The 12,975-nt window shown below is 42.3% G+C and overlaps 1 protein-coding gene across 1 annotated transcript in view; it reads left to right on the top strand.

Annotated features, from left to right (window-relative positions):
* dctn1b (dynactin 1b) overlaps nt 1-12,975 on the top strand; it is a 36,111-nt gene that overhangs the window by 15,232 nt on the left and 7,904 nt on the right. The window contains exons 5-16 of the mRNA XM_079174427.1: nt 134-165; nt 7,478-7,498; nt 8,250-8,420; nt 9,411-9,434; nt 9,965-10,162; nt 10,391-10,595; nt 10,907-10,985; nt 11,516-11,675; nt 11,775-11,879; nt 12,213-12,404; nt 12,497-12,613; nt 12,791-12,943. Of these exons, the coding sequence (XP_079030553.1) occupies nt 134-165; nt 7,478-7,498; nt 8,250-8,420; nt 9,411-9,434; nt 9,965-10,162; nt 10,391-10,595; nt 10,907-10,985; nt 11,516-11,675; nt 11,775-11,879; nt 12,213-12,404; nt 12,497-12,613; nt 12,791-12,943 (1,457 nt within the window). The remainder of the gene's footprint in view (nt 1-133; nt 166-7,477; nt 7,499-8,249; nt 8,421-9,410; nt 9,435-9,964; nt 10,163-10,390; nt 10,596-10,906; nt 10,986-11,515; nt 11,676-11,774; nt 11,880-12,212; nt 12,405-12,496; nt 12,614-12,790; nt 12,944-12,975) is intronic.

Raw genomic sequence — 12,975 nt, 5'->3', positions numbered from 1 at the left:
TGTTGGCCTTAATCTGTTTGCACCAGGATCTTTGTGGGACTTTGCACCTTGTTAAAGATGATAAACACGGATCATAATATAATATTTACTTTAGTTTCTCACTCACTTTGTTTCTTTTTTTTTATTTCCTCAGAGATCCTGGAGACGCCCAAGTCCACCAAACTGGTGAGTCGGATAACGCTGTGACATAAAGTTCCCCTGCAGGAAATCAGGAGCAAATATGGCAACACACACTCACACTCACACTCACACTCACACACACACACACACACACACACACACACTCACACTCACACTCACACTCACACCTGTATGTTGCTGTTGCCACACCTGCTCTGCTGTTTCAGCCTTTATCAGAGAAATTCTTCCTTTTTCACAGGTTCACAGGTGATTAAGTTCATTTATTTCACTCAATAGAGTGCATTAAATGTGCAGTAGTTGTTGACACTCAAGTAGGGACACGCTGACACTCTGCAGTGTAGAAGTAGTAATTTACAGTACGAAGGAGTAATATACATATACTTAAATATTACGTGCGATTAACTCTTCTTTTTCATATGGCTGTAAAAGGAAGGAGAAGAATCATCGTCCATAAATAAAATACATTGAAATTTATATCCTAATCCTAAATAATTGTAACCAAATTAGACAAACTGCCAAATCAAATCTGAGTTGAAGGTTCTGTGTTCATATCTGACCAGCAGAGGGCGACGTTTACTTTGTTGTGATGCATCAACAGATTATTTATTGAGTGAGAGTAGTTACTGAAATCCCACTTTACCAATTTAACTATTTGTTTTTAAGAATGAAACTAAGAATTTCGAGTCAAAGCCGCTGTGATTTCTCTCAGTAGAGTTTGATTCAACCTTGAACTGCACCATGTTTATACAAAAGATGAATAATGATAATAATAACAATGACGATATTATTATAACTATTATATCTCATCACTTATGCAGCAAAGTTCATTTCTGAAGGGTGGAGGTTTAATTTAACTGCCTTAAACTCTCCTCAGCTTTAGATAATTAGTGAGATAATTATTAGTTAATAAACATAATATACTCTAATCCCAAATGGTTGTTAATTGTATTTTCGTTGCTCTCTTGACTCAAATCTCTGTCGAACGATAATAATTCTGCTCTCCTGTCAGTCCAGGTTTTATTGGATTCAGGATTAAATGTTCATAATGTTACAGTTGATATTTTCTTTATTCTATTCATTATTTTTAAAGTCTCATTTATTAAGAGAAGAGAGAGAGAGACCAGGAAAAACAACAAAGTCGAGTTTAAAAACAGATATTAGAATTAAAATGTGTTTTATTTGCCAATCGTCTGCATATGTAAGATAATATAAATAACAGTAAATATTTATATGGATACAAACAGAATACAAACACATTATTCTGACCTACTTTGTTATTATGAAGAGCTCCTGGTTCACATTTTTATTATGTTATTAAACATAACAAAAATATTAAAAGGCATAAGAACGTCTGTCGTAGTATATATTACTATAATAACACATCAGTCGTGTTTGACACATTTCTATTAAGATCTTTCTGCGAGCAGTTTGTGTGAAAATGAAGGAATGTGTGAAAGTGAATGAAGTGTTTATTCGATGGAGATCCGCCATCGAGGAGCACCGACTCTCCTCAGTCCCCCCGTCACCTCCAGCATGCCTCTGACAAACTCTTCCTTCCTCACTTTCCTTCCCTTCTTTCCTCCGACCACGCAGCGAGGAGTGAAGCCCAAAAAGGTGGTGCATGTTTCTCTAACCTCGGTACAGTGGTGATGTTATGTTGATGACTGTAGTCACCTCGCTGCTGCATGGCAAACGGGGCCTTGTCGCTCATTTATTTTACCCATGATCCCTCACACCGCCCATCCGTGGCCTTGTTGCCGAACCGCTCCGTGTTCATGTGAGCGAATGAAGCAGAGCGAGAGGTGACACATGTGTCCACTTCCTGTCACCTGACCTCACCTCACCGTGCTCTCTGCTCTGGTCTGTTTTGGTTCGGTGTGTGTTTGTTGGTCTGCATGCTGAAGTCAGCTCGGCAGCTGTTGTCCTGTGTCGTACCGACACATTTTTACAGATCATCCAGGAAAAAAACACGGTTGTTTTTGTGGTTATTTCTGCGTGAATCAGGAGCACCGACATGTTTTGATCCTACAGTAAAATGAGGCATTAAGACACGTGTGATATATGGGGCGGGTCTGGGGTCATTATAAGTCCATCAACGGGAATATAAAGGTCATCAATGTTGATCATGGATTGATTAGGCTTTAGTCGTTTATCAAGTCTCTTTTCTCAGTTTATATGATTTGTAAATTAAATATCTTTGAGTTTTGGTTTGTTGAAGAATCCAAAACGTGAATTTTTTGTTATATTTTTACACTGAAACATTAATCAATTAATCATAAAAATCAACCGATTCATTCAAATAGAGTTGTTAGCTGCAGCCTGAGTTTGGGGCCGTTGTCTTATTGTATCCGTCTGACTCTCTACTGTCGGTAAGCTTCAGCATTTTATCTGTAAAAAAAACAAAAACGAGGGATACGGACATAAATAATATATAAAAACCCGGTTCAAACCTTTCTGCTGTACTTTTCCATGTGTTTTGGTAAAAAGATTATGAGTTTTCACAATAAAATCTATTCTAACTATCAAAGGATGCAATAAAGAAGTAAGAGATCTGACAACGCAGCACAGCAGTGGAGCTTTTGAGTCCTTTCAGCTGGTTCATTTCAAAGAATAGAAGATTTTGTTTTCATCATCGAGAGCAGCCATGATGTTCTTGTTTCATCTGAACATGCTTCGAGTGAGACGCCATCAGAATATAATGCAGAAATATGATTTATTGTGAATTTTATGTTGCGCTCCCCCCCGGGGGTTCATCACGACTCGCTCCAGTTCTCTTTAATATTCATCCTCCGCTGACTCATTCATGCTGATAAATGTCAGGCGGTGGCCGAGGTGAAATCAGACGCCCTCCACCTGCAGAGACCAGAGCCGCTGCTGCAGAGGATGGATTTCCCGTCAGCTCGGTTCTACTTTATCGTCTCCTGTTCAGCCTCGGGAGCTCAGTTTGGTCTCAGCCAGGAGGCCGGAGTGTTCTCCTTCCTCAGCTCGAACTGAGGAATGTGGGCAGTTAAATGTCACCGACGAGCTTCAGAACATGCAGAAGTAGATGATTCATCCTCGTTACAGACGAGACAGAACACATATAAAAGAAGGGTGAACTATTCTCTAATTTAAATAGTTCACCCCAAAGTGAAAACTACGTCTGTACCTCCAGTTAAAGTTAGAGGACCAAGAACACATTGATTTACTATCCAGTCTTTAAAGAAAAGGGACGTGTTGTATTTATGAATGAATGAATAGATAAATAGATTCATAGATGAATGAATAAATAATTAAATAGATAGAAAGATTCATAGATGGATAAATAAATAGATAGAAAGATTCATAGATAGATGAATGAATGAATAGATAAATATATAGAAAGATAGATGAATAAATAAATAGATAGAAAGATTCATAGATAGATGAATGAATGAATAGATAGATAGATTCATAGATGAATGAATAAATAATTAAATAGAAAGATTCATAGATGAATGAATGAATAGATAAATAGATAGATGAATGAATAAATAAATAGATAGATAGATTCATAGATGAATGAATAAATAAATAGATAGAAAGATTCATAGATGGATGAATGAATAGATAAATAAATGAATGAATAGATGAATGAACAAAGGAATTAATAAAATTACAAATACAGTGTGAATCAATTTAGTAAATGAACAAAGCTCAAGTCGTTCTTATTTTCGTAGTAATAATAATATGATCGTTATGAACTCTGTGTTCATTTCACAGCGTCTTGTTTCTCGACAGCAGAGTCGTCGTCAACAACACTTTTTTTAAAAATCAGACGAGTGAGCGGCACAAAGTGTAAATAACTTTCAAATGACCCACTTTGATTTGTGTTCTTTTATTGCTGTCGGCTGCGATAAACTCCTCGTGCATCACGCGTCTCTCTCGAGTTTCCCCAAGTATACGTGAAACAACAGTCACAGTTTTTTTTTGCCCGGTCAGTGCAAGCCGAGCGTGTTGGCTGATGCTGCGTTTGTGCTTCCTGAGCGCTCGTTTTATCCCCTCGTCGTCCTGCTGGAGGCTGCAGAGCCGTGACCTCATAGTCAGCGACTCTCCCTGTGTGTGTGTGTGTGTGTGTGTGTGTGTGTGTGTGTCTGTGTGTGTGTGTGAGTGTGTGTGTGCTGGAACCTGATACATCTCCACTCACCCCATCATCCTCTCCGTCTGTCTCACCCCATCACTTCAGCGTTGGTCGTCTCAGAGCAGCACTTTAGTCGGTGCTGCAGAGCGAGTGAGCGTTTAATATTTCAACAGGACAGATTTCTCTGTAACGGATACATGTAAACAGTTGTTCTCTCCGCTTCAGCAGCCTGAACTCTGAAGTTCTGCTTCAGTCTTTCTCATAATAATCTCACAAAGAAGAACAACCTCGCTGTGTTTACTGTATAGCCGAGCTTCATCACGTCCATCTCAAATTATTTACCGGACATTTTCACGCCCGCAATGTGAAAGTATTTCAGGTTTAAAGCTTGCAGCTAATCAGAGTATTCCCGTTTAATTAATCCTCTTACATCCTCTCTCGCCCTGCTGTTGGAGCAGAGAAGGAGATTAGTGGAGCAGAGGAAGATATTATCAAAGCTACTCAAATGAACTGACCTATTAAATCACTTTTTATACTCAAATCCTCCGTTTTACTACAGTCGGTATTACATCTAAAGCTCAAGACTACCGTTTAGTTTGAGTCTTAATCGTGGCTATTTTAAAACTGAATGTTTTGTGAGGTTTCTACTTTTAATTAACAAGTAATCGGTATAGAACAAATACACTGTTAGGTATATGGACAGTACTTTGCAAGTACAAGCTCTGCGTTCAAAATATCCTGAAAGTACCAAAAGTAAAAGTATTCATGATGCAGAATGGACCAGTTCAGATATATATTATATCATAAAATTATAATTTTCATTCATTAATGTGTTGCAGCTGGAAAAGATGAACCTAATTTAAGTGTCTTAAATTAGGTCTAAGTGTCACGACAGCAGCACAAAAGCATCATTACAACAATAGATACAAAGATCATAAACAGGTCAAATAAACTAACAACAATAAGTAAAAACTAAACATCTATAATCTAAATATCTTTTAAAATGGTCCTTTGCTTCAGGAAGAAGCAGCAGATCATTGAAAATACAAATGTAAAAGGCGTTTAAGACTTGTTAATTTGTCTCCTCCTCGTCGGTTTAATGAGCCGTGGGAGAGCTCCGCCAGCGTTGCTAGGTGACGAGAGAGGCTTGCATCGGCGTTGCTGCTCATTTTCCTCTCTCACCTCCGTCTCACATCCTCTGTTTGTCCCATGTCACACACCGTCTCCCCCCTCCTCTGTCTGTGGTAACGAGTGGGTGTTTGAGGAGGGAGGGAGGGAGGGAGGGAGGAGGCTGCACAGTGATGTAATGCGGGAGCAGGAGCATTGGCTGGGCTGGCAAATCACAGCCCAGCGAGAAAGGGAGGAAGGGGGGGGAGGTTAGGGGAGGCGAGGCGTCTCCTTGTGAGCAGAAGCAGGTCGGAAAGGCTCTCGGCAGCGAGATGTCCGAGTCGTAAACGGGGGGAGAAAGGAGAGGGAGGCACCGACTGAGGATTATGAGAGGAGCTGAGAAGGAGGACATAAAGGAGGACGACAGCAGGAGGACAGAGGAAGGGAGGGGGAGCCTGGGAAAACATCGCTGCGGCCATTTCCACCACTGCAGCTTCCCGGCCTGAGTGGCTGCCTGTCTCTCTGTTCGGCTTCAGCTGTCTGTCTGTCTGTCTGTCTGTCTGTCTGTCTGTCCGTCCTGGTCTCTGTGGATCGAACATCTTTACCTGTTTTACCACCTTCCTGTGTGTGTGTGTGTGTGTGTGTGTGTGTGTCTTCTTCTCTTGCAAATATGATGAGACAGACTCCTGCACCCCGGAAGGTACAGAACTCCATATGATCGTCCTTATCTGTTAGGATGCTGTTGTTGTTGTCATTCATTTGTCTTGTTGGCTGTAAAGGTCATGCTGGAAAGTTTCAGTTCCTCTTCTCATATTGGTGATGATTGCCCTTTATATTCTGATATTCTGATATTCTCAGTTTCTCAGTAGAAGCGTAGCTGCAGCTCGGTTGTGACCGTATTTGATCATTTTTGTCAGTTTATCTTTTGCTCAGCACTGATTTGTGCAGAGTTGTTCCATGCCTATTCATGTGTGTGCAGTTGTGTGTCTGTGTACAGCACAAGCTTTTATCTTTTATTTGGCCTCATCATGCAGAAGCCCTTTTTACGAGTCCATCAGAGGGGAATCGCATGATTTCACTCTTGGTTGCAGATGTAATGTAGCAAACAGGCTGATTTCAGTACAGCCTGTTCTCACATCTACAGCTCGACTCTATGGCTTAAGAGGGCTGTCGGCTCTTATTTGGTACAGCTGTTAGCTCATTCAGCTAAGTTCTGCTGAATGGTCCGCTCTAATCCAATAAATAACGAGAGAGAGAGAGAGAGAGAGAGAGATTATTACTAACGATCACTGAACATCTACAGAACAAATTCATGGAAACTGAGCAAAGTCTATTTGATGAACATCATGTGATCTCGAGCTGCAACCATGATTTATTGAATCAATTATTCCAGCCTTACACACACACACACATGTTAAAGTCTATATATGATTTCATTGATCTAGAAACCATATCATCTATATAGAGTTACAGTTTTCTCTGAATACATTGTGAGCTCCTCTCTTGTTTTGGGGGATGCTCTTTGTTGTCCTTCATGGTGAACGTCTCCTTCTCCAAGCAGATTCATTAAAACAACGTAACGCAGGACTCTCAGGAGTGAGAGGAGAACAAAGTGTGGACATTTCTCTGTGTAGCTCGTCTGAAACACGCGACGCGGCGGGATAACGAGCTATTATCACAGCGCGAGTGCAACAGAATTGGGCTCCGGTGAACCTCGTCTGTGCGAGAACACAAAGCGGTCATTTAGGTCCCAGCGGCCGTACCAGCCTCAGTGTCCATGTTGTTTCTGAGGAGTTTGGTAACGGGGGGGGGGGGGGGATGAGGCCCTGGAGACCAGCTAGGACACGAGAGAGGAGAGGGAAGACAACAGAGTAGAGATCTGTAGGGATGTCACATGATAACGGGTTCATTGTGGTGCTTTTCAAAGGTTTTTATTGTCCGTTTCATGCAACCATCTTGTCCTGTTGTCTGTGATTTTCAGTTTAAAATGAACTTTGCCTTGAATCACTAACCCTGGCTGTTTGTTTCCTTCCCTTCCCTCCTCTCCTCCTTTGCTGCCCTTTAACCTTTTTCCACTTCCTCCTCTCCTCCTCCTCCTCCTCCTCTTCTTCTCCTTCCTCTCCTCATCAGACCACGGCCAGAAGGCCCAAGGTGAGCCCAGTCCTCAAAGTCTGCAGGGCTTCCCTTTTCTATCACAGCTGTGACTATACATCACCACAAATGATCCATTTTACTTTCATTATTTTGGTTTATAGCAACAACGTTGCCCTAGTTGCACATTGCTTTACATTTATATTTACGGCATAACTACCGTTTCTTGTCTCCATCAAGTATTTCTCTGCTGCAGCAGGTGTGTTACTGTTGCCTTTGTTCATTTGTGTCCTTTGTTGTTGTTGTTTTAATCAGTTCCAGAGCCGTTTGTATGTGCTGCACATGTAAACATCACATCTGGATCCAGGTTTCTGATCATGTCCTGCCTTGTTTGCAAGTTACATACATACAGAAAAACTAAAACTATAACGGTCAATAATGTTCAGCACACAGGAATAAAAGGAAAGTCTTGTATTGTTGCCTTTTATTTTTCATTATCTGTGATCTGGTGGAGAAGCTAAATCCAGCCCGAAGCTAAACTGTTGAGGTGACTCAGTCTGCACAGAAACAAGCGAAAAAACACACTTGCACACATATTATCAGAAAGCTACAGAGACAGAAACAGCCGGCTTTACTTTATGTTCAGTGTTATCGTCCCGAATACGACTCAAAACCAGAATGCTGAATGCTAAACATGCAGTGAGGGACCTCCACTACGGCCATTAAAACCTCATCACACTCATTTATACCCGGTAGAATCTCTTCATTAGACACTTAGTCATGTTTTTTGTCTCATTTTGTTTTTTTGTAGCAACCCAGCCGACCTGCCGGTGGGAAGGGGACCGCGTCCGGCTCGGCCTCCGCCTCCGCCGGGGAGATGAGCAGCAGCGAGCCCAGCACGCCGGCCCAGACCCCTCTGGCTGCTCCGGTCATCCCCACCCTCCACTCCCCAGGAAACCCTCCGGCCCCCGTCCCCAGCAAGGTCAGTTATCCGCTCTCAAAACATCAAGCTGTGGGAGGAGTTACAGGGAAAAGGCAGCTTGCTGATTAATTTAGGACAAGGTGCATTTTATAAAATACTGAGAAACTATGCGGTAAGTGCTTAAATTTTAGATTTGTATAGGTTTTACATATAGGAAACGGGTGATGTGATGACACATTTTATACGTAGTTAGCGTGACACTGTTGTGTTGTAACACGATGCACATCGTGCCAACGAGATCAAAGGCGTCTTAAGAGAGCAGAGGTGTGGGAGGTAAATCAGATGTGACATTTGCTTTTCCACTGCTCCTCTAAATATTCAGACTTCTTTTTGACACAGCTGTCAGTTTGTGTCGGTGTCATAAGAAGAAAAGAAATGTGAAAGAGCCCAAGGCTTTAACTGGTCTTAAAATACATAAGTACATAAAATAATAAAGTATACTCAAAGCAGACAGTATGGATACTTAATAGGCTTGTTTTTGAGCGTGCCTTTGAAGCACACCATTCTCCCACAATGCAAAGCACAAAGGAAATGGAGGAGCTGCTTACTGCTGAAAAAATAATATAAAATAAAATGTGTGTGGTGACAAAAGGCTCCAAAAATATCTTTTAAAAAATAAAAATGGTCTTACATTTCAGGAAAAACATTTTGATGCACATTTGTAATGTTTGATTGAGTTTATTGATTAATACATATAGTTTAGTACATAATGTATAGAATTAGTGTGAATTTTGGACACCATAACGTTCGGCTGGGATTGATCACAAGTAAAACAAATCACAACTGAGATTCAGTAAGAATTTAAACCTTTTCAGTCAACTGCTGAACGCTAAAACATACCAATGAATTTTAAGTGTACAGGTTGAGTCGCTGGAACTGTACTTTAATTTGTAGTTAAATATCACAAATGAACATTTAGTAAAAGTCAGCTGCCGTCTGGTGTTTTAATTTTAAGGCCAACATAGTCTGATTCGTATTTCATCCCCTCAGGAGGACGTCTCTTTGGAAACACAGGTGCAGTGATGTGGCGTGATGTGAAGATTGTTTTGCACCTAATCTTGAAGTGTTGTTTCTCTCACTAACACTTTAACAAGCTGTCGAAGGTGTGACTTCCAGTCTTTAACTGCTGCGTGTGAGATGGCGCCGTCTCTATTCACAGGCTGGATGTCTTTATTTCAGGATTAAATTAGGATCTCCTGCTTTTAAGTAGTGTGTGTGTGAAATGTGCATATATTAAGTCTCAACGCTGACTTTCTCCACTCCACAGGGGGAGTCACTGCATGGCAAGTTAAATTAAAGCTTCCTAATACATAAAAAGATGAAAGCTGTTACCTTAGAGTGAAAAATGTACACCTGAGCCACTCCTTGAAAAACCATGAAAGTGGAACAATTAAAGAAACAGTAAAGAATGAAAAACTGAAGTAATGGACTGAAGCCCCCTTTTATCTCTGTGATTACTAATGAAATATCTCCATCTTCTCCCATCTGTCCTCCATTTCATCACGTCGTCCTCCGTCCTCCGTCCTCCACCACCCTGCATACAGGAGGAGGAGGCGCTGCGTGCTCAGGTGAAGGACCTGGAGGAGAAGCTGGAGACGCTGAAGATGAAGCGGACGGAGGACAAGGCCAAGCTGAAGGAGCTGGAGAAGCACAAGATCCAGCTGGAGCAGCTGCAGGAGTGGAAGACAAAGATGCAGGAGCAGCAGGCCGAGCTGCAGAAACAACTCAAAGAGGCCAAGAGGGTGAGAAGCTGCAGCTCAACGAGGCAGTATTTCAACTAATACACAAACCCACACTAAAGAAATACTGCCTTTAAATGAAGAATTTACTTAATTTAGAGACACAAACGAGCAATGAAGGGAAGACAAATGATGCATAAAGAGAAAAACATTTCCTTGCAGGTTTTAAAGATTGTATTCAGACTATGTGGACAAGTGTACATATAACTATACATAACAATCTGTGTGTAGGAGGCAAAAGAAGCCCTGGAGGCGAAGGAGCATTACATGGAGGAGATGTCGGACACGGCGGATGCCATCGAGATGGCCACGCTGGATAAGGAGATGGCCGAGGAGAGGGCCGAGTCTCTGCAGCTGGAGGTCGACTCCCACAAGGAGAAAGTGGACGAGCTCACCATGGACCTGGAGATCCTCAAGCACGAGATCGAGGAGAAAGGTCGGGCTGAGACGCAGACGTGAAAGCACGTTTTATCATCCGCGCTACACATTCTCAGATGTCACAACGTGATCGGACTGTTGAAATGCTGTCGAGCCGCTCATCAGTGACCTCTGAGTCTCAGCTAACAGTGATCAGAGCCAACCCAGAGGTTGTCGTTGTCTCGTTTGGCAATAACATGCAGCCACATAAAGTCTCATGAAGTGTCGTTCTTGGTCTTTTCAAACCGCTGCAGAAAAAAAAAAAGAAGTTTAATAAATACCACAGGATGCTGTAGAGCTCAGTTGTTTGTTTTTTGGGGTTTCTCACAGGTTCGGATGGCGCTGCGTCCAGTTACCATGTGAAACAGCTGGAAGAGCAGAATGGGAGGCTGAAGGAAGCACTGGTCAGGTGTGTGTTGCTTCATTTAAGACAACGATTAGGGATAAGAAAGGTTAAGAGAGATCTTAACAAAAACACACATTTACTCCACACATCAAGCTCAACTACACCATCTTCATATCTGATCAACAAGCTCTGAGAGGAAAAAGAGAAAAGTCTGATCTTAATTGTTTTTCAATCCTGTGATTATGACTGAAGAACGGGATTATCTTTCATTCTTTTTAGGTTTATTTGAAAATTCATCTGTGAAACAGGTGGAAGAAAATGTAAAGGTTTGTTTTTGTAATACTCATTTTGTCCACAAGAGGCTGAAGTGCGCCACATCTCTATGTTCTAAATAGTTGATTTCTTTAGGTGTCTAAAATATGTTTTGCTGCTGACCCCGTACCTCATACAACCCCACTTCAAAACATCCGTACGATCCCTTTAAGTCATAAAAGATCAGACTTAGAAAATGGATCACCTGAATTGTTTTTCTCACTTCTTTGGATACTTCTTCTTCATCCAGGTCTCAATGGTCTGTTGTCTCTGTGTTTCAGGATGCGTGACCTGTCGTCGTCGGAGAAGCAGGAACACGTGAAGTTGCAGAAGCAGATGGAGAAGAAGAACGTGGAGCTGGACACTCAGAGGAGCCAGAAGGAGAAGCTGCAGGAGGAGATGACGGTGGCAGAAAAGACCATCGACGAGCTCAAAGAACAGGTCAGTGCTTCTGAGCTGCTGCAGTGACATAAATCAGTCTGCAGGCCGCCAGGATGATGATGATGACGATGATGATGATGATGTGGTGCTTTGTCTCAGGTGGATGCAGCCTTGGGGGCGGAGGAGATGGTGGAGATGCTGACAGAGAGGAACCTGGACCTGGAGGAGAAAGTCAGGGAGATGAGAGAGACGGTCACTGACCTGGTGAGTGAAAACCGTCAGTTCATTGAGTTTAAATTGACTTAAATATGAGAGATTCATTTAAATAATACAACACTAATGACAAGAGTCTGGTGCATCTCTGTGTGTATTAATACGACTATTGGAGGTCAGAGAACGTTAAAGTGAAACAGTCTGCTGACTCATTGATATGAGCCAAAGTCATTCACTGTATGTGCTGCCCCCTGGTGGTTGGTTTTGTTCAGTTACTATTTTAATTATGGTCTAAATGTGAAGGCCACATTTGTTCATATATATATATGTTTATATATGATTCCAGTGAGGGACTGACCCTGTGTTGTTGTCTCCACCGCTCAGGAAGCTATAAACGAGATGAACGACGAGCTGCAGGAGAACGCCAGAGAGACGGAGCTGGAGCTGAGGGAGATGTTGGACCTCGGCACCGCGAAAATCCGAGAGTCCGAGAAACACGTGGAGGCCGCGCAGGAGACCGTCGCCGATTACCAGCAGACCATCACGAAATACCGCGAGCTCACAGCTCATCTGCAGGTACGGACACAGCTAAACACGCAGCACGTATAGTTTAGCTCATACGTGTTGTTTCTGTTTGGTGATCTTCCTCCTTTTTGCGTTTGCTGCAGGAGGTGAACAGAGAGCTGACCAGCCAGCAGGAAGCCTCAGCAGAGCTGCAGCAGCAGGCGCCGGCAGAGATGTTTGATTTCAAGATTAAGTTTGCAGAGACGAAGGCCTACGCCAAGGTCAATAAGAGCTGTTTGGTCTGAATGATGAGTAGATCCCTGTGGTGGGATAACGTTTAGTGTGATTCAGTGTCAACCTGAATGTCCTTCTTTTAAAGCTTTCTTTTGGTTTTCTGATTTTAAAATGTGTGATATATATTAGTTCTATGTTGTGTGTGTGTGTGTGTGTGTGTTTAGGCGATCGAGATGGAGCTGAGGAAGATGGAGGTGGGTCAGGCCAACAGGCAGGTTTCTCTTCTGACCTCCTTCATGCCCGAGTCCTTCCTTCGTCATGGCGGAGACCACGACTGCATCCTGGTGCTGCTGCTGATGCCCAGACTCATCTGCAAGGTGAGCGCCACACACGGTTTACTGTTTTAACC

This window comes from Pholis gunnellus (genome assembly GCF_910591455.1).
Source record: "Pholis gunnellus genome assembly, chromosome: 15".
Lineage (NCBI taxonomy): Eukaryota > Metazoa > Chordata > Actinopteri > Perciformes > Pholidae > Pholis > Pholis gunnellus.
The sequence above is the reverse complement of the archived record's forward strand: the minus strand, read 5'-3'. Positions and strand labels throughout refer to the sequence as shown.